This window comes from Aotus nancymaae, unplaced genomic scaffold (assembly GCF_030222135.1).
Source record: "Aotus nancymaae isolate 86718 unplaced genomic scaffold, 86718_ANA_hifiasm-v0.15.2.pri h1tg000348l, whole genome shotgun sequence".
NCBI classification, from domain to species: domain Eukaryota; kingdom Metazoa; phylum Chordata; class Mammalia; order Primates; family Aotidae; genus Aotus; species Aotus nancymaae.
Genome location: NW_026988763.1, coordinates 737,922 through 760,863, shown reverse-complemented (window position 1 = coordinate 760,863; position 22,942 = coordinate 737,922). Strand labels below are relative to the sequence as shown.

Here is a 22,942-nt window from a genome sequence, read left to right as displayed (position 1 = left end):
AGGCTGAGGCGGGTGGATCATGAGATCAGGAGTTTGAGACCAGCCTGGACAAGATGTTGAAACTCCGTCTCTACTAAAAATACAAACAAATTAGCTGGGTGCGGTGGCATGCGCCTGTAATCCCAGCTAGTCAGGAGGCTGAGGCAAAAGAATCGCTTGAACCTGGGAGGCGGGGGTTGCAGTGAGCCGAGATTGCGCCATTGCACTCCAGCCTGGGTGACAGAGTGAGACTCTGTCTCAAAAAAAAAAAGAAAAGAAAAGAAAAGAAAAGAAAACTGCTGTGCTCTACTGCTTGAGCAGCTTTATGGGAATAAAAGCATCTCCTGCTCAAAAGCTCCTGGGACGCCATGTAAGGTAAGCATGTTTGCAGTTTTGTCCGCAACTCTCTCCCTATCCTTTGGGTCATGCTCAGCAGTGTAGAGACATGCTCAAGAGTTTCCATCTTTCAAAAGCTCTCCCTTGCCCCCTTCCACTATTAAAATGGAACTCAATTCATGTGAGTTAATGTAAAGCTTTCAAATACTTGCCTATCTCCTTAGAATAAAAATAGCCTCTCACCAGGGGTGACAGGCCCTGAGTATCTGGCTCCTGCTGGGCTTTTCATGACCCCATCCTGTCCTACCAGCTTCTTCACAGACTGCAACACTTTGTGAGGCCCCTGTGCTCAAAGTGTTGCGGGGCTTGCTGTGGGAGCTAGAAGTAGTAACAGTGTGGCTGGTAGAAAAGGACAGCAATCCTGGCATGGGTGGGGGTTCTTAGTAGAGGCAGGAGTACAGAGAGGCAGCAGCAGTGTGTGTCAATGTCACAGCTACTTAGCTGGGAACTCAGGACACCGTGAGAGAACTACTTAAGATATGAGGCGGGCTCTGCAGGGCCCTGGGGTGCTGCATCAAAAGGAGAGGGAGAGAATCCATGAAACCTTGTTGTAACTTGACCCCATTTTTACCCACAGACCAGGGCAACATGGATATATGAGTTCCATTCCAAAATTATTTCAGGAATATGATTCAGTCCTGGTCCATCACTCAAAAGCCAATTAAGACAAGGAATCTTCCTCTTCTCTCTTCCTATTTCTGTTTCTCTCACACACATACCCTTAAAATTGTATTTTAACTTTAAAGAACATGTACATTCATGTTATTCTTTTAATAAAAGCCAACTCTTTTTTTGTTATGAGACATTCACAATTTCCAGTATTTCTTTAAAGTCGAACACAAGTTTTACATGTCTCACTCATCCATACTTAATTTGAGAACATTTTTTAGCAGCGTGCTTCTACTGAGTCTGTCTAAAGCATTCCAGGGTTTCAATGAATCAGTTCCCTGCCATTTCATGTTCATAATTCATGGGTCTACTTCATATTAAATGATATCATTACAGTAGCACAGTGGGAATCTATCAGTTTGGGAACAGATTCAGCAAATGTAACTCAATTGAGAGAAGGGGGTAGGGGTGGGGATACTAGAGCCTCCCCCAACCCCGACCAGCCCCGAAGGCCTCAGTCACTCAGTGTGCCTGACAGTCAAGTCAGATGTTTTGCAGACAAGGTGCCTGGTGCTGGTTACCTAGAGATTGGAAAACAGAACTGAGTCACTTCAATTCATTTTGAGATAAGAACTGCATTTGCAGATCCTACTGGGCCAGCAGGTGGCAGACGTGGCTCAGGCGTTCATGAGCTCCTATCCCTACTGTAAACTCGGCAGGAGCCTGAGCCTTTGCCAGGATTAGTGGCTGAGCCAGACAAGCTTCCTTTCATCATGGGAAACCCATTTCGGTCTCCTCTGCTCCTTTGATAGCCTGGTGGCATTTTCTCTCCAGGTCAAAATCAGAATTCCAGGGCTGGGGCGAGAAAACTCAACAGGGTCATCAGAACGCACCTCTGTACCCACCTGATTTCTCCAAGCCTCAGTTTCTCCTCTAAATACAGAGAATAGGGCCAATTTCCTACTTTGCTGGGTTGCTGTGAGGACTCAAAGTCACCTCGTATTCTCTTCTCTCTACTTGAATAGAGGGGAGGGCAGCATCTCAACCCCAGGGGAAAATCTCATCACCCAGACAGCTGGCTCGCCATGGCAGTAGCTGAGCAAAGACAGACGCCGCTCTCCCCAGCCCCTCCCAAGCTCCAGCACCCAGATCTCGACGCTGCTGAGGGCCCCAGGCAGATGCCTACCTCCTGGTAGCTGCCCGGAGACGGTGGGTAGCTGGCCACACTGTGGGAGCCACCCTGTCTTGCACGGTGGGAAACCAGCATTTCCTGGGAGCACTGAACCCCTGGCATTTGAAGCATCAGCCTGTGTGGGCAAAGTTTATACCTGATTCTAGGGTGGGGCTGGTTGGGCCTGAGTGACGTTTCTAGGGCCTGTGGTCAGAAACTGGGCGCTTTGGTGACCACCACTCCCCGAACAAACCCCTACAGGTTACTTCTGAGGGGCGGCATGGGGCCAGCCACACATCCGGACACCGTGAGGGGAACAGGTGACTGAGTGCAGAGGCACTGCTGCACTGCCTCCTGAAGCACAGCCCGGGAGCTCCAGCCGAGCCGGGCCTGGCCTGGGTGCCCTGTGGATGGGAAAGGCTTTCTGGAGGGATTTGCCCTAACGGTGCCTTCAAGTCTGAGGACGAACTAGAGGAGGAAGGTGAACAGCAGGGAAGGGGGATCTGGAAGGGAGCTGTGCAGGGGCCCAGGGTGAGGCGTGGGCACCTGGAGGACCAGGAACAGGTGCTTCCCATGGCCTTAGCTCAGCCCTCCTGCAGGGTAGCCACACTTGCCCACACCTCGTTCAGGCACAGCACTGGCACTGGGCGCCCACTCAGGCTGTGGCCCTGGAGCAGAGCTGGGGCCATGGTGGAAGGCCCAGGGGACCTCCTAAGACAGAAACTAGCTGCAGAGGTCCAGAAGGCTGGGGGCAGGGAGAGTGAGGAAAGGCGTCCTGCCTTCAGTGCCCAGACAAGAGAGCTGAAAGCACAAGGCTGCTGCCCCTTGGGGGCTTCATATCCATTTCAGGATGCCTTTGCTGTTCCACCCACGGGCATGCTTCAGGGTGCTCCCAGCCCTTGGAGAAACAGGAGCAGTCACCTGAGAAGCCCTGTATTGTGTGGCATGAGAAATGAGCCAGGTAGCAAGGCACCATGCTTTGTGAGCACATTTAATAAAGAAAGCTAACTGTTGCTGGCAGCTGCCTGGATCCTGGGTGCCCTCCATTTCTGTGGCCATGAGGGACATTTCCTGGGTAAGGGCTAAGCACTGCTCTTGGTACCGTCCCCTTCTGACCCTCACTGGGAGCTGCACGGTTGGAGCAGCATCTAGATCCCACCTGGTCTGTGTGGGGTCCTGACAGTCCCCACAGGAGTATCAGGATCTCTCTCTCTCCAGCTGGCTCTGGAGCACCTGACCCCTCCGGAGACTCAGAGGCTTCTGACTCCGAGCATGGCTGGAGATCAGCAGATGTGGCACAGAAGTGAGCTCTGCCATTCCTTTTACTTTGGGGCCCTGGCACCTTTTGCCCCAACAGTCAAGTTTCCTAGGGTAGAAAAAAACTCCTCCATCTCCTTCTGCAACAGCTGGTTCCTCCTCTCTGCGTCCTCCCGCGCCCGCTCAGAGTTCCGCAGCTTTATTTCCAGCATGATGTACTTTTTCTTTTCCTGGTCCAGTTCTTCTTCTAACCGGGACATTCGTTTTCTCAGGTCCGCACTCCCTTCTTCCATTCTGAAAAGTCAAGGAGAGACGCTGTTTGAGACTCTGTGGGCTGGGTTCACTGTCACAGGGGTGTAGCCCTGCTTGTGCTCACTGTGGGGTGAGGGGGGCTCAGGCTAGGCCATGGCAGTGGAGGACACCGCAGCTCAGTGGGGGAGGATACCCCAACTCATCTGCTCCTCACAAGAACCCCAGTATTTCACCTGTGAGCAAACTGCCCCCTTCCATAGCTCCCTTAGGCCTGTGATCCTGAAATCACCATGAGGACCCATGCCTTCAGAGCCTCCCTGAGTCCGCATTTGCTCCTCCAGTGCAGTATGGGATGGCCTGCCAGCTGGCCAGAACAGCACGCCCTGCACGGGGAGGGTTGGGACTTAGGCTGTCCCCTAGCCTTTGCTCCTGTGCTGCGGCCTCCCCTCCCACAGCTCCCTGCAGCTCCCACACCGTCCCCACAGTCCATCCACACGTGGCAACCCACAGGAGATCCTGCAGGGTGGTCACTTCCATTCCTGCTCACCCATCACGTTCAGCTCAAGCGCCCCCTCCACGATGCTGCTTCCTGTGGTCCTCCCCAGCAGGTCACAGTGGTGCATCTCTGCGCCACCAGAGCCAATACCACACACATCCATGCAGGTTCACCCTGCAGTGTGCAAGGTTGGCACAGGTATCTGTTTGACCAGATGACCAGCTTATGTCTGTCCAAAGGGACACCTGAGCCCAGCCCCTGAGAACACATGCTGGAGTTTAGGGCCCAGCCTGGTGACCACTGAGCCACATGACTGTGGGAAGGACACAGGCACACTGAAATGCAGAAGGTGACCGCTCCTCAGAGCACCAGTAACCATGGACTGAAAGGCACCAGGGACCCAGCCTGGCGGCTGGTACACGGTGCATGAGAAACAAATACAGATTCCCCGCCCCACCAGAATGAGGCCTCCATCCTCATCACTTAGCTGGAAGCATGGCCTGAGCCCTCCCCGCCAGGAGCACAGGCAGCTGTCAGAGAGAAGTCCCCTTCCTCCCCACTGCTTCTTCTGGTCTCAGGCCTGAAGCCCTCCTCTTCCTTCTCTGCCAGGCTCAAGCCTTCAGGCCCCAATTACACACTGATGACTCTGAACCATTTCTTCAGCATCTCCAACTCAAAGGGTCAGAACTGAGCTCCTGACCCTCATCTCCAGACCACTCTCTCGTAGCCCTGGTGCACTCTCTTGGTGAACGCCTTCCTCCAGCTGCTCAGCTGAATGATGATATCCTCCCCTAAGCCTATTATTTTTCTGGGCCCCATATCTGATCAGTTAGCAAAGCCTTTTGGCTCTACCTTCAAAATATGCTCAGCACCTGGCCGCTTCCCCCACCTCCACCGGTTGCCCCTCAGGGCCATGCACCCCACAGATCAGGCCTGGACCCCCACGCCTCCTAATTGGTCTGTTCTGTCCTTGTCCCCTGGCAAGCTCTGCTCGGCATGGCACCCAGGTGCACCTGTCAAAGTGCCCAAAGTGCCAAGACCATCAGCTTCTCACTTCATTCTCATCTCAGGAAAAACCAAAGCATTGCCCAGGCCAAAAGACCCCGCCCATTGGCCCACCTCACACACCTCCAGTTCCCAGCCCCTGACTCTTCCCCGCTTGTCTGGGTCTTGGGTTCAGTGCTGGCTGCAGCTCTGGGGTCTCCTCCTCCAACCCTCTACCCTGAGGCTCCTCTCCACTCCCCTCCACATTGCTCTATGTTCTCCTCCTTCATCTCCCTTTTAACACAACTTGCATTTTTCGAAATGTAGCATGCCTATCAGGTCTTTGTCTCCCTGCAACCCAAATAAGAATGCAGGCAGAAATTTTGATCAGTTTTGGCCACAGCTGTGGCCACCTGCACAGCATCTGGTACTTCACAGACAACCGACTCTCTTTTGGGAATGCATGAAGGAAGGTGACTCCCCAGAAGGGCCCTGGGGAAGGGATCCGACTGGGGTCCTCAGAGTCAGGACAAAGGCCAGCCTCACTCTACCTCCCGATGGCTCCATACATGCAGACAACAGGATGCACATTCCCAGTCCCCTGCTGGACGGGACAGGTGCTGATGCCCTTACCTGCCTTTCTGTGCTCAGAGACCCTCCTCACTCTAGACCCTCCCTCTAACCAAGAGAACAGCCCAGACCACTTTGCTATCGAGGACAGTCACTGCACAAGGGCTATCACTGCTGTCCCTCTGCCTCTGGGAACCTCATCTTACCTCCAGCCCAGCAGGCAGGAGTTAATGCAAGCAGCAAAGGCTCCTGAGTGCTCCCATCCACTGTGAGTCACTTAACACTCAGGACAAACAGGCGTGGTCACACCGGGGCCCAGAGATCCTGCCGGGGACACTCAGCCAATCCCTGGTGGAGCTGGGACTAGAACCCAGGGAGTCTGACCCAGAGTCCAACAGTCCTGCATCTCCCTTGAGAAACCACACCTTGGAGCAGGCCAGAAGAGCTCCAGGCACTCTGCACACGACAGGTGCAGCTGGTGCAGCCCAGCCTTCTGCATGGGAAGAGTTCCCACGTGCCCTGTAGTTTGGCCTGTGAGCTCATCCAAAGCAGTCAGCATCTTCCACTATATTTCTGGAGGCCCGTGGGTTTTACTGATGCTATTTTCTTTCTCGGCTCCATCCTATGGGTCCTTCCAGCCCTGACTCAGGCACTGCCTGCTGTGACCTCCCCCATGGCAGAGGCCTCTGCGCTCAAGGTCCCTCTCCCATATCTTCCTGTTGCAGACACAGTGCCTGTACATGCCTGGCACTCTCCAGCACCCAGGGGACAGCTGTCAGCAGAGCAAAAGGGCAAGGGCTGTCATTGCAGCTCCCAGTAGAAATCACAGGCTCAGTGGGCAGCAGGACTGCCTCCCACCTCCATCCACTGCCTCTGATGGAAAAAGGAAGCCCCTGCTAGTGTGTGGGACCCAGGTGTACAGGTCAACCAGCTAACAGGGACCTGCAGCCCGACGGGCCAAGAAATCTGAGATGCTGAGGGAAGCCCCCAGCGCTGAGAACCCGGCCTCCAAGAGCTGAGGTTCCTCACTGCAGAGGGGAACCCCAGTCATCATGGGAGGCAGGAACTCCACCCCTTTATGAATGAGCTTGCAAGCCTCAGGGTGCAGCATAACAATCCCGTGACCAGGGCAGGCACAAGGGCTTGGTTTAGCAGGGAAATTGGATTCTGATCCCACCCAGGAAGGGGTCTTCACTTCCCGCCTAGCTGGCCTGGGGCCTGGGCACTTTCCAGGGCCCAGCATCCAGGCTATGGGCCCCTGTACTGGGACACAACTGGGACCTGCCTCCAGGGGCCACCTCTCCCTGGCTGCGGACTGCACAATGACTCTGCTCCCACCTCTGCAGCAAAGTTCCCCTGGCTGGGCGGGCATTCCCACTCGCGTGAAATCAGCAGGTCTCCACAGCGCTGACTGCGTGCCAAGCTGACGGCATGCCAAGCCTGCCAGCCCCAGGGCTTTCCCAGAGCTAGGATTCCCCTCTCTGAGGCTGGCTTCCAGGGCCAGCGGCTGGGAGGTCAGGGGCTGACGCCCACGTGCCAAGAACACAGCTCTCCGGCAGGCTCCACCCGGTCAGAAGAAGCTCCACGTGGCAGCAAGTTACCTTTTCACACTCCTCTCGTACTCAGTCCGCTGGCAGCACAGCTCGGCCCTGAGCTCTGCGATCAGCCCCTGCAGGGCCTCGGAGCGGCGCGCATGCTCCCGAGTGGGGCTGCCCGGCTCGCTGTTGCTGGCACCCGTCCCCGCCTCGTCCAGGCTGTGGCCCAGGTCCAGGGACTTGGGGTCCTCGCTGCTGCTGGGGAGTGGAGAGGGCTCCAGGGCCCATTCGGTGTGCAAGGAGCTGCGGGAGGAGTCGCTGGCACGGCAGGCCGTGCAGCTGCTGAGCGAACCCCCCGCCGACGACTCGCTGGACGAGGCCCCCGACCACGTCATGCTGGCCACGCTGGGCGTGCCAGGAACCAGGCCCGCAGGGGGCACATTGTCGTAGGTGGAGAGTCTCTGCACAGAGCCCGAGTCCTTGAGCCGGTCTCCCGACGAGGCTCGGCGGTGGCCGCGCAGGGAGGACGGCCCGTTCATGAGCCAGTTCCCGCCAGAGGAGATGATGGGCACCTCCAGGGACGAGCCGCCCCCCTTCGGGCTTCCGGACCGGGACCCTGGCTGCTGGAATGAGGACTTCCAACTGGGCAGGGTCTGTACCTTCTTCCCAGGGCTGCACCGGCTCCCCGGCCCCGTGGGGGCGGTTCTGGAGAGCACCGCCACGGCCGCCCCATCCAGGGAAGAGGTCCTGTGCGTGGGCAGGCCGGGGCCACCGGGCTCTCCCTGGCTGTCCCTGGTGACCTCCTCGGAGCCCCACCCCACTGCGCACTGCTGGCCTCCGCGCGGGGAGGTGGGCTCTTCCGGGGTGGGCGCCGTGAAGAGCTGGCTGTGTTTGCGGATGAGGACGGTCATCAGGTGCTGGATGAGGGAAGTGCCTGCGGGAAGAGAGGCGGAGAGAGGCCTTGCTGCCAGCGGCCCGGCCCAGGGTCGCTCTGCCAGTCATGGGGAAGCTGCAGCTTTGTGGGAGCTCGTCCTGTTCCCAGAGCCAGGCTGCCCCTCAAAGGAGCCTTCATCCGCCCAGAGGAAAGGACCACGCACCCTCCAACTCCAGGCAGGACAGCAGGATGGGGCTACAGAACCACCTTCCTCAGGCACAGTGCTGCAAGCAGGGAGGAAACACTGCCCGCACCCACGCCCTCCAGCTGGGGTGGGGTGAGGGGGCAGGGCCCAGGGCTTCAGGATGAGCAGGTGGCAGGTTGGAACTGGAAACTGGGAGTTGAGATGCCAGAGCTCTCTCGGCTGCCCCATGTTACCACTCCCGCCCCCGGGCCCCCATACTGCTGACAACCGCCATGCCTGAATGTCCACACTCTGGGAGCACAGGGCTCTGGGACAGGGAATAGAGCCTTTCCTGTGTGGGGCACACATACCATTGCACACACAGTATACCCACCCACCCCCAAAAATCCCTCCCCCAACAATCACACATACGGTGCACCCCACCCACCCCCAAAGTCACACACACACATACAATTGCACAAACAATGCACCCACCCAGCCTCCCCAAATGCCCCAACACACAATCACACATACAATGCCTACTCCCCAAAATCCCACACACACATACACAACACACCCTCCCTAGCCTCCCCAAAGTGCACCCTGCCCACCGCCTAGAATCCCACACACATAGAATCTCTCACACACACAATCCCGCATCTCTAGGCCAAGGCCCCTGCGATGCAGCCCCCAGTCCTGGGGACTCAGTTCTTGTGGTGGTGGGGTGGGGGCCTGCAGTGGAGGTGGGCAGTGCAGGAAGGACCATAGTATCTACCCAGCTGCCTCATTCCCTCCCAACACCCTCACCACAAAGACCAGATGCTAGGAGGTCCCCTGGGTGGGAGGAATGGCTGAGTGCCAGGGTGGACTCTCCCATTGAAGTTGACTAGGAATCCTGGAAGAAGTCAAGGAAAGAATTCTGAGGCCAAGAACTTAGGTGATGCAGGAATTCCATGAAGCAGGCAGGGCAGGCCTCCCCCTTGAGCATCTATTACCACCAAGCAGGGGAGAGCTTGTGTTTTCCTGGCCTGGTGGGGTCCTAGGGTGGGAGACCCAGCCAGGGCAGGCCAAAGACAGGACTTAGTAAAAGCACCCCATCATGTCCTTGGACATGGGATAGGGGCCAGAACAGCCTCAGCTGTGAGCTTCCTGTCTGAACAGCACGTCTCTCTGCATCCTCCACAGGGGACAGTGTTCCATGGGCCCTATGAGGTGTGCTCTCTTTTCCATGGCAGCCTACCTCTGTGCCCTTTGCTAAGTCTAGCTGACTGGCCTCTGGTGAGTGTCCTCACCTCTCCTGGCCTCAGTTTCCTCATCTGTAAAGTTGGGGCCGATTACCACATCCCAGGCTGGTTGTAAAGCGTGAAATGAGGAGATGCCAACAAAGCACTTAGTAGAAGCTTACTGAAAGCAGCTGCTGTTGCTGCTATTTTTAATCACTTATTGTTACTTATCATAGAGAAATTCTCCAGGGTTTGCAAAGCCGACATCTAGGAACCTATGACAATTGCGTGATTATAAAAGGAAAGCAAACATGTCTGTATGTGTTCAAGTGCAAGAATGCTGGCCTGTCCCATCCCTCCAGCCTCTTCTATCCACAGAAACCCCTGGCCATTCTAATTATACCCGGTGACCTGCTGCTGCAAAATTCCTTTTTGTCTTACAGCTGGACCTTATGAGGGTGGCGGGGTGAGGTCTGCAGAGGCTCCTGCCAAGTCCCCAGAGATGGAGATGTGCTGTCTGAGCCACCCCTCCTGCTGGCCTGGCCCTGGGCTGACCTGGTTCCAAGGACTTGCCCCAGACCAAGATGAGCCCAGACCCAGCAGCACCCAGGGACACCAGGTACACCTCCCCCTTACCTTCCATGATGGTTATTGGGTCCTCAACCTGTGGCTGCAGAATGTTAGGTCCAAAGACGGTCGCCAGGTTCTGGACACTCATCTTGTTGACATTTGAGTACGCTTGAACTTCATCCAGAAACCTGCAAAGTAAGGAAGCAGCAGTCATCAAAGAAGCAAGTTCTGACGCCCAGTCTCCTGGGAGCAGCCGGGACGCCCCGCCCCACCCCTGCTGAGCCTTGCTACCTGCAGGCTTTTGCCCACTGGGTGCAGCCTGCCTCTCTGCCAGGCTCGATAAGGGCAGGTTTCCCCCGGGGCCCGAGAGGGCCATCAGAAGCAAAGGTCACTGGGACAAGGGCCCACCGCTATTTGTGTGGAAGGAGGACACGTGACTCTCCACACTGCAGTGGGTGCAGATTCTGGGAAGTCCCAGACCCTAGTCAGCACCAGCCCTACATGCCCCTTCTCAGGGTCCAGGATAGGGATACATGAAGGGTTGGGGTCAAGAGGCAGATGGCTGGGGGAACAGGATGGTAAGAGGCACCCAGGAGGGACAGAGGGTATGTCCCTTCTGGAATTATCTACCCAGGACTGTTTAAAACCACCTGCTCAGGGTCTGCGCTTTTCCACTCCCTGCTGCATCCACACTAGGTGTGGCTCTGCAGCGGGGGTGGGGGAGGGCCCCCCCAACAAGGAAGAGTTGTGTGTCTCACAGTGGGGTTGGGGGATGATCGCAGAGCCAGTGCAGGAAAGCCTGGTTCCCTCCTGCCACGCCACTTACTTGCAGATGTATCTGAGCAGGTTGTAATTGGCCTGAGGAAGGTTGCTCACTTGTTTAGCCAACTCCAGAGTGCCCTTAGGAATGAAGAAGAGAATTTCAAACAAACACCAGGAATGAGGCCCTGGGCCTTCTCTGACTTCGAGGAGGTGTAAGCAAGGAGAAGGGAGGTGGGGGCTACGGTGACCCAGCCCCAGTGAACCAGAGGGCTCCACCACCTCCCCCTCCCCTCAAGGAGTGGCCAGGGCCCAGCTGTGACCTCCTGGGAAGCTAACTTGCTTCCAAGGAGCTGGTGTGAGGGGTGAGCCTATGCTGGCCGCTGTGGAGGAATGTCAGGGCCAGCACTCAGCTCACTTATCAAGACACAAATATTTGCCAGATAATGAGCCCTCATCTCCCACATGGCCTCGGGGAGGTGAACAGTCCTTAGCTGGCCCTGAGCCACCTGGGGCTGCAGACTAGCACCTGCAGGGGCGGGGACAGGGGGGCTGGCCCATCTGTCTTGGGAGCTAGTTCAAATTCTTTTGGGAAGGAAACGAGACATAAATAAAAGATCTCCCTGTTTCTGAGCCCATGACAGGCCTGAGTGGCCTGAGTGTGGGGAGTGTGAGCGGCCAGAGCTGGGCACCCCGGGACCTGGGCAGCATACAGGTATGGCTCCAGACAGACAGCAGGATGCCCTGGCCCCTCCCCAACCCAAGCAGGATGCTCCAGGCCCCCACCACACCCCCCACACAAAGCAGGCCTCCACAGGATCCATGGACCATGAAAATTCATGAAAATTAGAGTCTGTGTCCTGACTCTACAGGCTGCCACCCAGCCAGCCCATCTCCCAGGACCTATCCCTAGGAGCCACTGACCTCCCCCTCGTCCTTGGTGAGCAGCTGGGCGCAGCTGAGGAAGTCCTCGTACCTGGCGAAGGGGACCACGGGCTCGGGGAGCTCCCGCAGGTACAGCTTCAGCAGGGAGGCCACCGTGTGCACGTCTGTTGTGCTGGGGAGTTGGGGGGAAGAAGAGGACAGGTGTGTGAGGCCTGAGATGGCAGGAAATCTCAGGAGTGACTGGCACCCCCTCGTTGCCAAGGGGCAGCCTCGGTCTCAGGTGCATGCTTAGGCACACTGAGGCTGCATCTGCGGTCAGCTGCCCTGGTGAAGGAAAGGCCCATGCTCCTTCTGGGAGCAGTAGATAGAGCTGGGGGAGGGGCAACTAAGGATCCATGGCCAGGAGTTCCAGCTCAGGGACAACCCACCATGCCCAGACACCCATTCAGAACCCCTGAGTTTCATGTCTGTGTCAGTCCGTCCAGGACCTGCTCCTGTCCTGCATAGACTGCATGGGACTCCAGGGGCTGCAAAGCCACAGGGCCCTGCAAAGCACAGCTGCTCCACCCTAGCAGCTGCCCTGGACCAGAGGAATCAAGTGTGATGTAGGTCAGGTTGCACAGGGGAGGGCCTTGGGACACAGGCTGGGGGCCCCTTCTACAGGCCTGGTGGCCATCCCAAGGTCTCCTGCAGGACGATGTGGGAGCCTGGGAGCCGCCAGCTCTCCAGTAGGAATAGCTGTCTTGCAGGCCCTCTGTAGGTGCTGCCAGCCCCAGCCCAAGCTTGCCCACCCTGCTGTACTTGACCTTGGCTGGAGTGGGCGGAGCTGCATCAAAGCTCCCACCAAGCAGGGCTGCTGGCTTCTTGTCAGGGAGCAGTTATCCAGGGACCAACAGCAGGAGCAGGTCAGAGGTCAGGCCCTTTCCTCTCTTCCTGTCCACAATGGGGACACCTAGCCTTCTAAGCTCATTACCCCCTCTCCAGTGCCCCAAGAGTCCACTCCAGGCCTCAGTCTCCTGCTCTGGCTCGGAGGTGCCAAGGCTGAAGTAGACCAGCTGTGGGTGGTGGTGGCACTAGGCCTGGCACAGTCCTTTCCTGGGTCCCATGTGGGGTCTGCAGTCGAGGTCCTATACAAGAGCCTTGGTATCTCCTCAGAGCTTGCATTCCAAGCAGTATACAGGCCCCAGGTAGTTCATCTACTTGCCTAGGGCCCTGGACTTAAGCCCTGGACTGTATTTCCAGCAGGAAAGATGAGCCCAGGGCCAGGAGACTGTGGCTGTGCCTTTATGCTATCACCTGGCCCTGGCTGAATCCCAGGCTGGGCTCACTCAGATAAGTGCCTTCTGGCCCTCATATTTGGAATTCTGGTGTTCCATGTGTCCATATGCATCCCAAATACACCTGGGGCCCCTCGTTGCCTGAGGCTCAGTGGCTCTTGGTCTGGCTGGGTCCGGGCAGCCCCCACTCCACCCCTGCTTCCCTCTCCAGCCAGGCTTGCTGCTGCCACACGCTCGGTGGCCTTCTCCTGGGCCACGTTCCTGGCCAACTGCCCTGGGTACCCAGGCTTGAGCCCAGCAGCCCCTTCTCCACTGGGGCCCCATGCCTTCAATGGCAGCCTGAGTAGAGCAAGAGAGATTGGGGGAGGGTCAGGAGGCAGGGAAGTGTGGCTGGGAGCCAGCCCACGTCTTCCCCTTTTCTGCAACTGGAGGGATGGGAGAGCTTCTGCCCTGGGCAAGTGGAGAGGCTGCCCCTCCTCTGCAGACCTCCCGAGTTGCATCCCTGCCCCGCAAGGTCTTGCTGTTCAGCCCTGTCCAGCCTCCCATCCGATCATCACCACTCTTACTTCCTTTCCATGCCCCTCCCTCCCTCCCCTCTTCCTCCTTCCCCATTGCAGTACTTTTAACAGCTGTTTCCAGGCCTTTTCTTGAGACTTTTCCGTAAACTGCTGTCCCCTTCCCTCCTCTAACAAGCACCCAAGGAGAACTCTGCACAGCCTGTGGCCCTGTGGGTGCCCCTGCACAGCCTGTGGCCCTCCCAGCACGCATTGACACTACTGCAGGCAGAGGTGGGGGTTGTGAGGCAGAGAGGGCAGCAGTTGGTCAGCAGATGAAGTGCGTGCCCTGGGGGCAAACTGGTCCTGGTGGTCAGGGCAGCCCGCACTGAGGCAACCCTCCATCTGCAGGTTCCTTATCACCTCTTCCTTCTCAGGGACCCCCTCCTGCCCACATTTAACACCAGCATCCATCCAGAAAGGATAGCAGCTGAGGGTGTTAGAAGAGCCTGGCAGCCAGGAGTCCATGCAGCCCCAGGCTCCGGCACAGAGGAGGCTGTCCTCAGCACTCAGCAGCAGGTGGCAGCCTGCGAGACGGACAGCCCAGTGTGCAGGAAGGGACAGGTATGGGGCAGGGAAGGGACAGGTATGGGGCAGCTCCAGGCACTGAGGCTTCCAGGCCTGGTAAAGCTTTAACGGGAGACAAGCCCAGGACCTGGGGCTAAAGGGTACCTTCTTATAGAGATGAGCAGGAAAGTGAGGAGGGGGCTTTGTGGAGAAGGTGCAGGATAGAAGCCAACACCCCAGTAAGCAGGCAGGCTATGGCCTGGGGGAGGGAGCTCCCTCCTAAGAGCCTCTGTCAGAAGTGGGTGAGGAGGGGCTCCTCTGTTGGGGGTGGGTGGGAAGGGGGCCCTCTGCCAGAGAGGTGGGGGCAGGGAGGGGGTCCTCCAGCTGGGGGACGTGGTGGGGAGGGGCCCTCCGTGGGTACAGATGCAGAGCCAGAGGAGCTGCCATGGTAATGGCAGAAAGCAGGAAGGATGGCCTCAGATACCCAAGGAGGAGTCTCTAAAGGGAGAGGGACCCAAAGCCCAGGGCCACCATGGCAGTATGGGGTCACGCAGAGATGGGGGTGGAGGAACAAGGCTAACATGTCCACCATGGAGATGGCCCTCCAGAGACAATTCCAGAAACAGCATAGAAGCAGACAGAGAGGGAGAAGGCAGACAGAGAGGACCTCCAAGACACAGGGAAGGCTGCCCCAGGCTGCTGGGAGGCTGAGAGTCAGGTCTGCGTGGAACACACCCTGCGGGCACCAGCTACCTTTCCAGGGGAATTCAGCAGACAGGCCAAGTGGGGAAAGGAGGCTGAGCACGCCAGGAATCACACCTTGGGAGAGCAGGTGTGCCCAGATGGAAACCCGGCAGGGTGGGTGAGGCTCGGATGGCCTACGCCACTCCAGGGAGCCCCAGCAGAGTTTGAGTAGGGGAGTGTCGAGGTCTGCAGAAGCCCCTCAGGTAGCATCAGGCACTAGGGCAGCAGAGCATCTGATCCTGGAGAGCTTCCAAAAGTCCCGGTTCCCAGGCTCTACCCAGGTGACATTATTTGAAGCAATCTCCAACCCTAATACTAGGCCACATAAGACAGGATGGAAGAGGCCTGGCTGGCAGAGGTTCAGAATGGACCACAAGCTCACTGAACTCAGCATTGGGATGGAGCTTCATAAAGCTCTGGATGAAGGATCCCCCGTACCTCCCTGGGCAGAGCATCTCTGGGGAACAGTGGTCAGTCCTCTCCATCTAAGGAGAGGAGCTGACACCTCCCCTGGTCGCAGTGACGGGCCTGGGAAGAAGATGAGGGGCTGAGTGTTCTGTCCCCAGAGGAGAAGCCCTGGGAGGCCAGGGCTGCCTGTGGGTCCTGGGGCAGATCCAAGAAGACACGGTGGAAGCCCGTGGAGGGTAGGTTTTCTTGATGCAGGAAGAACTCTATGAAAAACTGCCCCATGATGGGTGGGCGCACTGTCAGGGGAAACAGAGTCCCCAAACAGTCCTGAGCTGGGGGATAGTTGACTCCACCCAGGGTGATCCAGGGCCTGGGTAAGCCCCCATGATGGGTAGGATGGACATGGTCCCAGGGCAGGTGCAGAAGACTTGCTCCCCTGTCCCTGGAACCCAAGAGGAAGGAAGCCGAGCTGCTACGCCATCTTGCCACCAACAGAGCCTGGCGGTAGGTCAACGGAGGAAGCATGGCCAAGAGACAGATCCTGAGAGGGGACCCCTGGCTGGCAGAGTGAGGGTGTGCCCTACACTCTGCCACTGGGAGGGCTGGCCCACCATCCAGTCACCAGCCCACCCTGCCACTAGAGCTGGTGTCCTGGGCAGGAGCCCCTGCAGGAGGAATGAACAAGTGGCTCTACATCACCCCTGATCATGAGCTCACCTGTCAAACAGTGGCTTCTCCCCACAGTCGAAGGAATCCTGCAGGTCCCTCACCAGGTTGGCCTGGCCCGGCATGCGGAACAGCCCCTCCTCAGTGAGCCCACGCTCCCGGATGAAGTCCACACACTGCTCCACCAGCAGGGGTGCCAGGCGGGGGCCATACTTCCGCTCGTGGTGGACTGTGTCCTCCAGACACTGCCCAAAGATCCCTGAGCACAGAGAGGAGCTAGTCACACCCTCCACCACCCAGCTCAGTGGTTCGTGCTTGGGACGATGGAGGGCAGGTGCACTGTTAGGGCTAAAAGTGGCTCCTCCCCAGGAAACAAATTAGACACTGGGAGGACGCACACCAGAAGGCTGGGCCCTGGGCTGCCTGTGGACAGACAGCAGGAGGGAGCAGTGGGCTGGTGGCATGACCTGGCCCCTGGAGCTTGCGCAAGCCAGGAGCAAATGGCCCTCAGGGAGCTGCATTATGCATGTCATTGATTGGTTTTGCACCATTCCAAATGAGAAGTCATCCAATGTCCATCAACAGCAGAACCAGTATATCTCCTGTATTCTGTTCTTACCATGGAACACTGTGCAGCAATGATAATAAATGAGGCACAGCTCACCGGACAAGACAGACACAGTAATACGAAAACCACAGTCATCACTCAGCATCAATCATCATCAGAAAAACACAAATCCAAAGCACTATCTGTTCCCACCTCACTAGGACGGCTACTGTCAAAAGAACAGATAGTCACAAGTGTTGGCGAGGAGGTGGAGAAACCCTTCCTTGTGCACTGCTGGAAGGATGATGAGATGGCAGTTGCTGTGGAAAACAGTATGGCAGTTCCTCAAAAAATTAAAACTAGAATCACCAGTAATCCCTCCCCTGGGTATATACCTAAAATAATTAAAAGTAAGGTCTCAAAGAGATACTTGCACACTCAGGTTCACAGCGGCATTATTCACAGTAGCTGAAACACAGAAGCAAGCCATGTGTCTGTCAGTGAATACATGGAGAAGCAAGACATGGTATTTGCATACAGTGGAAACTGATTCGGCCTTAAAAAGGAGGGAAATTCAGACACATGCTACGACATGGGTGGACCTGGAGAACATCATGTGTAAATCATTCACAAAAGGACAAATACTGTGTGATTTCTCTTACATGTGGAGCCTGGAGTAGTCAAATTCACAGAGACAGAAAGTAGAATGGCGGCTAAAGGGGCTGGGGGCAGGGGAGATGGAAGTTAGAATTGAATGGGCAGAGTCTCAGCTTTGCAAGATGGAAAGTGTTCTGGAGATGGAGAGTGCTGGTGGCTGCACAATAATTTGAATGAACATAATGCTGCTGAACTGTGAGTTTTAAAAATGATGAAGTTAGGATGTTTTATGTTAGGTGTATTTTATGAAAATTTTAAAAAATTAGAAAACAAAAAACATCATCAGAAACAAAAGAAGCCAAACCCCAGAGTGCACACTGCATGACTCCATTTATGTAAAGTTAAAGATAGGCCAGACTCATCTGTGCTATTAGGCCAGGACACGGTTACCTTGGTGGGTCAGTGACTGGAAGGGGCTCAAAGGCTTCTGGGGTTGTGGTAACGCTGTGTCTCCCCCGGCACGGTTTACCCAGTTATGTCCCACTTGAGAAAGTTCACTGAACTGTATACTTATGACTTGTATACTTTTCTGCATGCTACTCTTAAGTAACATTAGCAAAAAGAAAGAAAAGAAATCAGAGAGAGAATGATCTAAAATGATACATGACAAGACACCAGATGAGGAATAGAGGGAGAGGGGAAGGAGGCAGAGAACTTCAGAGAAAATCTATGAAAGCTAAATTTGTCACTAGCCTAAGAGGTTCCTGGCAGCCCAGGCAAAGAAAGGAAGGAGTTGAGAGCCATAAAGCTGTCTATACCATGGTACAGTAACAGGAGAAACAGACTTCTGCCAGTCTCTAAGCTTTCAAGCTGAGTTCTTGACTCTTTGGAGTGCCTGACATTATTCACACCCCCTGTGCAGAGACCTTCCCAACAGGGCGGCTTGTGGGCTGTTCCAGGGGCAAGATGCCAAAGCTCCATGTCCAGGCATGGGACTTCCCAGGGACGTGGGCACTGAGCCAGCTAAAAGTGGGGCTCTATTTGTCCTACTTAGCTCCCCAACACAGGGGCTATTTTGGAATAAGATACATCAGTCCCTGATACAGTGCCTGGCACAGAGCAGGACACAGTAAATGCTCCTCCTCACCCTGCTTGACCCAAAAACTAAGTGTATAAAACCTGAAAGGTAAAGACTCTTCCTTTGAGAAAACATGCCCACGTGGGCTGCACCTGCTGGATGCCAGCAATGCTTTAGCGAGAAGTGTGTGTGCGCATGTGTGCATGTAGTGTGGGTTTGTATGTGCACATGTGTGCATATGCGCTGGGTGTGGGCTTGCAAATGTATGTGCATATGTATGCATGTGGGCTTGTGTGTGCACGAGCATGCACAGGTGGGGGGCGTGTGAGAGTGAGGAGAGTGCCAATGTAGCTACACACGGTGCTGTGCTGCCAGGTGCTGTTCCGAGCATTTTACACCCATCAGCACATTTAATCCTTCCCATCTTGCTAACCCAGGGACTGTCACTACCACTGTAACCATCGTCATCATTATCTTGACTTTTGCCTGTTCAGCTTGTGGGGTGTTTGAACTGAGAGGCATGGGGGCTTAAGAATGTACACAAGTTCACTCAGCATACACGACAGGGACAAGGTTCCAACCCAGGCAGTCTGGCTCCAGGTACAGAGAATGCACTTGGTCACGTGACTGCTTGGCACCCATGCTGGTCCGGAGATACCTATGTGAGGCATCCCCCAACTCAGCACCAGCCGTTCCTGAGAATGTGGGTCCTGTGGAGGGACAACAGGCAGAGGTCACAATACTAACACGAAGGGAAAGCTGCTGCCGCCTGGGACCCGGTGGGCGAGACCAGTCGCCCCTGACCATAAGTGGGGCCCAAGGGGCCATTCATGAGCCTTGAGCACAGGGGGTGACCCTGCTGCAAGCTTGGCCTGCTAGCTGCCTGGGGCACCTCTGAGAAGCCAGTCTGAGGAGGCTCTGGGGCTCACCACTGACAGTGTCCTGGCCTTTCCACCAGCCCAAGTGTGGCCTGGGCTGGTCCAGGGACACTGAGCCCCTGCTCTCCCTCACCTCAGTCAGGGCTCAACAACTGATGCCCAACAATGGGCCACATAGGTCCACAGATGTGCCTGTGTAGCTCGTATGATGTTTGAACCATTTTTAAATTAGTTATTTACAATCAAGAGATTTTATACATAAATCTGGATTCCCAGCTTCTCTTAAAAAATCCGGACGTGGTGACACCAGGCCTGAGTTCCATAAAAGCAACAGTTGCAGAGCGCAGTGGCATCTGTGATAGCGCACACACGGCCAGTTCTCCGCAGTCCCCACCATCCCCTATCACTTCCAACCTAGCCCATGCTCCACTCATGTGGTCTTGCCAGGTATTCGTTCAGCTCTTCTGCTTTGACCTCTAGGGCACAGACTTGCCCCAAGGACACTGGGGCCAGGATAAGTAGGAAAGGTAGCAATGGGAAGTCACACCTTTTGGGACCAGAGGCCTCTGCTGGGACCTCAAATGGGCAGGCAGAGGGCACCCGGGAGGAAATGCCCACAGGCATACAGTCCCGTGAGGGGAGGGGCTGGCCTGACAGTGCACCTGGTGCCTGCTGCCTGCCTCCTGCCTCCATCCGCACACACACACACGTCACCTTTTCTCCAGCTCTGCCCACTGCTTGAGTGGCATGAATCCGTCTGCCTTCGTGGGGCTGGAGTGGGCGGGGCCTTCTCCCTAGTACCGCTTTCCTCTTTAGTCTGGGCAAATTTCTTACTAGCCCTCAGAAGAAAACTCAGAAGTCCTCCTATGTGAGCTGCCCCAGACCCTCCCTTCACCTTTCCCTCCACTGTCACAGCCCTGACTGCCGCTACTCCAGACAGCATGAGGACACTCCCCCCTGCCGGGTTGCTGGCCTGCCCAGGGTCACATGCTGGGCTTGCAGCAGAGGCCAAAGAGAACCAGTGAAGGAGGGGACCACACTCTCCAGGGCCGCCTCCCATCCCGACTCACAGCTTTCAGCTCCACCCTCAGCTCACAGCTGACTGAAGGCCACAGTCAAGGAAGATACTCCAGGGAAAAATTCCAAAATTCTCTCTGGAGGCCTGTGGAGCATGGGTAATTCCACCTAGCCATCTCTTGACTCCAGCCCTGCCTGCTGTCCCATCTCCTGCCCCTAGGACCCCTGCTGTTGGTCTGTTTATCCACCTTTCCATCAACCCTGTACTTTGTGCCTGGCCCTGCTTTAGGAATTAGAGAGCTGCCCCGAGGGCCATAAACATATAAATCCCCCTGGGGCCTCCCCTGCTGCCTTTAACACCATTCTCAGGATAAAGCCTAAACTTGGCAGGCAGGCAAGGCCCTGCCCCACTCCCTCCTCCAGCCTCTAGGGGTGCAGAGCCTGGGCCAGCCTGCTGTTCACACAGTGCCAGCACATCCAGGCAGCTCCCAGCCCCAACACAACCACTAACTCTCTGCTGCCCCATGGCGCCTTCCTGACCACTTTCCCAAAACAGGGCTGGAAGAGCCAGGAAAGGGGCATCCACAAGGTCCTGGGCACTTCTAGAGAGAACAGGTTCAGGAGGAGGTGATGTCTGAAATCAACGTCTTAAAGATGAGCAGGAGGCAGGCAGGCAGGCGGGGTTGCAGGGCACATGACAGAGGATCATGGGGGTGGGAGGGCAGGGGTGAGGGGGCATGGTTGGCAGCACCCTCCCCGGGCATGGTGGGGCTTGGGTAGGGACACAGGCAAGTAGATGATGTTCAAGGCCAAAGGTCACAGAGACAAAGATTCTGGATCTGCACCAGTATTGGTCTGCTGCATATCCTGGCTAACCCACTGAGGAGCGGAGTTGCCTCCCTCTCCTGGGGCTCAGTCTCTGCATCTATGAAATCTATAAAATGGGATGATCACACCTGTCTTTAGGGGGTGCTTTGAAGGTGAGACTTCCCTGAGGCCCAGCCCTCAGGCACCACCAGGCCGCAGACTGGCCCCACATTCCCAGCTGGCCACTGGGAACCCATGGAAAGGAGCTGTCAGGAGCTGTGGGAAAGGCCTCATTCCAGCTCGGCCTCCCAAGAGGCTTCCTTCCCTGCAGCCCTCCTGCGGAAGGCACCAGGTCCTGGGGCTTCTGGGCCTGGCCTCCACATCAAGGGCCCCACCACCCCTCCCCCCAACCAGAGTCTCTCCAGGGGAGGCTGGCAGGGCCTGCCCCCTCCTGGGTGAACTCCCTCAGCCCTCCTGGCACACTCGGAGGGGAGCCTTGCCAAGAACTAGTTCTAGTAGGTTTGTCAGCTCTCTGGAACCCAGCCTTCGTGTGGGTTCCTCGAGGTCCCAGCCCATGCTCTTCACAGAGCACTGGCTCTGCCACTGCAGGCAAAACTGGCAGAGACTGCCTCTCCTCTTGATGAACCTGCTGCTGGGCATCCTCTGCCAGCATCCCCCTGGCAAAGCCATCCCTCACTCCCCTCCCCCAGAATCCCACACGGGAGAGGAAGCCCAGGCAGAGCAGTCTGCTGGCTGCAATCCTCATCCTCTATGACCCTGGACACTGTCCCTAGCCTCTCTGAGCCGGGTTTCGCCACCTCCCAGGGTGTGAGTGTCCACAGGAGATCTACCACACTAGGCACCGGGCAGCAGGTGCTTTGAAATGTGGCTTTCTCCGGAGAGAGATCCAAGATGGCTGATTACTAGCAGCTCAGGATCGTAGCTCCCAATGAAAGCGCAGAGAATGAGAGGATGCCACACTTTCAGACGAATTTTTGTTGCTCACAGACCAGGAGATTCCCAGCAGAGGAGCCCCACAGGTCACCAGGGTGACTCTTGTGGCTGGTGCGGCAGTTTTGCTGGCACCTCAGCGTGGCAGTTCTTGGTGCAGAGTCTAGAGATTCCCGGGCAGAAAAGCACCATCAATCTTCACACCGCTGTTTTGGCCGGCACAGTGGATTGCTCAGATTTCAGCACTGGGAATCAACAAGTTGGACATCCGCTCAGAGACCTAGTTAGAAAGTTGGTAATTACAAAGATGACAGAGGGATAAATATATAATGAAGGGAAGAAACCAGCCTAAAAAGGCAGAGAATACTCAAAATCAGAATGCCTCTCCCTCTACAGGGGATCGCAGTTCCTCATCAGCAACGGAACAAGGCTTAATGGAGAACGAGTGTGTTCCATTATCAGAAGCAGGTTTCAAAAGGTGGGTGATAAGAAACTTTTGTGAATTAAAAGAACTTGTTCAAACCCAATGCAAAGAAACTAAGAACCTTGAAAAAAGGCTTGACAAAATGCTAACAAGAATGGACAATTTAGAGAGGAATATAAGTGAATTGATGGAGCTGAAAAACACAACACGAGAACGTCACGAAGTATGCACAAGTTTAAACAGTCGAATTGATCAAGCAGAAGAAAGGATATCAGATGTCGAGGATCAGCTTAGTGAAATGAAACGAGAAGACAAGATTGGAGAAAAAAGGATAAAAAGGAATGAGCAAAGTCTCCAGGAAATATGGGACTATGTGAAAAGACCTAATTTACATTTGATAGGTGTACCTGAATGTGACGAAGAGAATGAATCCAAGTTGGAAAATACTTTTCAGGATATCATTCAGGAAAACTTTCCCAACCTAGCAAGGCAGGGTAGCATTCAAGTCCAGGAAATACAGAGAACACCACAAAGATATTCTTCAAGAAGACCAACCCCAAGGCGCATAATTGCCAGATTTATTAGGGTTGAAATGAAGGAGAAAATACTAAGGGCAGCCAGAGAGAAAGGTCAGGTTACCCACAAAGGGAAACCTGTCAGACTTATAGCAGATCTCTCAGCAGAAACCCTACAAGCCAGAAAAGAGTGGGGACCAATATTTAACATCCTTAAAGAAAAGAACT

The 22,942-nt window shown here is 55.8% G+C and overlaps 1 protein-coding gene across 1 annotated transcript; it reads right to left on the bottom strand.

The window, feature by feature from the left end:
- Positions 1-3,129: 3,129 nt before the first annotated feature.
- LOC135273190 (rho GTPase-activating protein 22-like) lies at positions 3,130-21,590 on the bottom strand. Its single transcript, XM_064372106.1, has 8 exons — positions 21,308-21,590; positions 18,746-18,832; positions 15,952-16,159; positions 11,784-11,916; positions 10,927-11,000; positions 10,167-10,288; positions 7,316-8,183; positions 3,130-3,706 (listed from the first exon to the last, which is right to left on the bottom strand). Exons 1-8 carry the CDS (start codon positions 21,588-21,590, stop codon positions 3,478-3,480), a joined length of 2,004 nt encoding a protein of 667 aa, XP_064228176.1. The 3' UTR covers positions 3,130-3,477.
- Positions 21,591-22,942: the final 1,352 nt, after the last annotated feature.

Coding starts and splice junctions, on each gene's coding strand:
- LOC135273190 (XM_064372106.1), bottom strand. CDS start 21,590: ATGAGGATTGCAGCCAGCAGACTGCTCTGCCTGGGCTTCCTCTCCCGT. Junction 11,917..15,951: donor GAGAAGCCACTGTTTGACAG/GTGAGCTCATGA, acceptor CCAACTCCCCAG/CACAACAGACGTGCACACGG. Junction 11,001..11,783: donor TCACCAAGGACGAGGGGGAG/GTCAGTGGCTCC, acceptor TTCATTCCTAAG/GGCACTCTGGAGTTGGCTAA.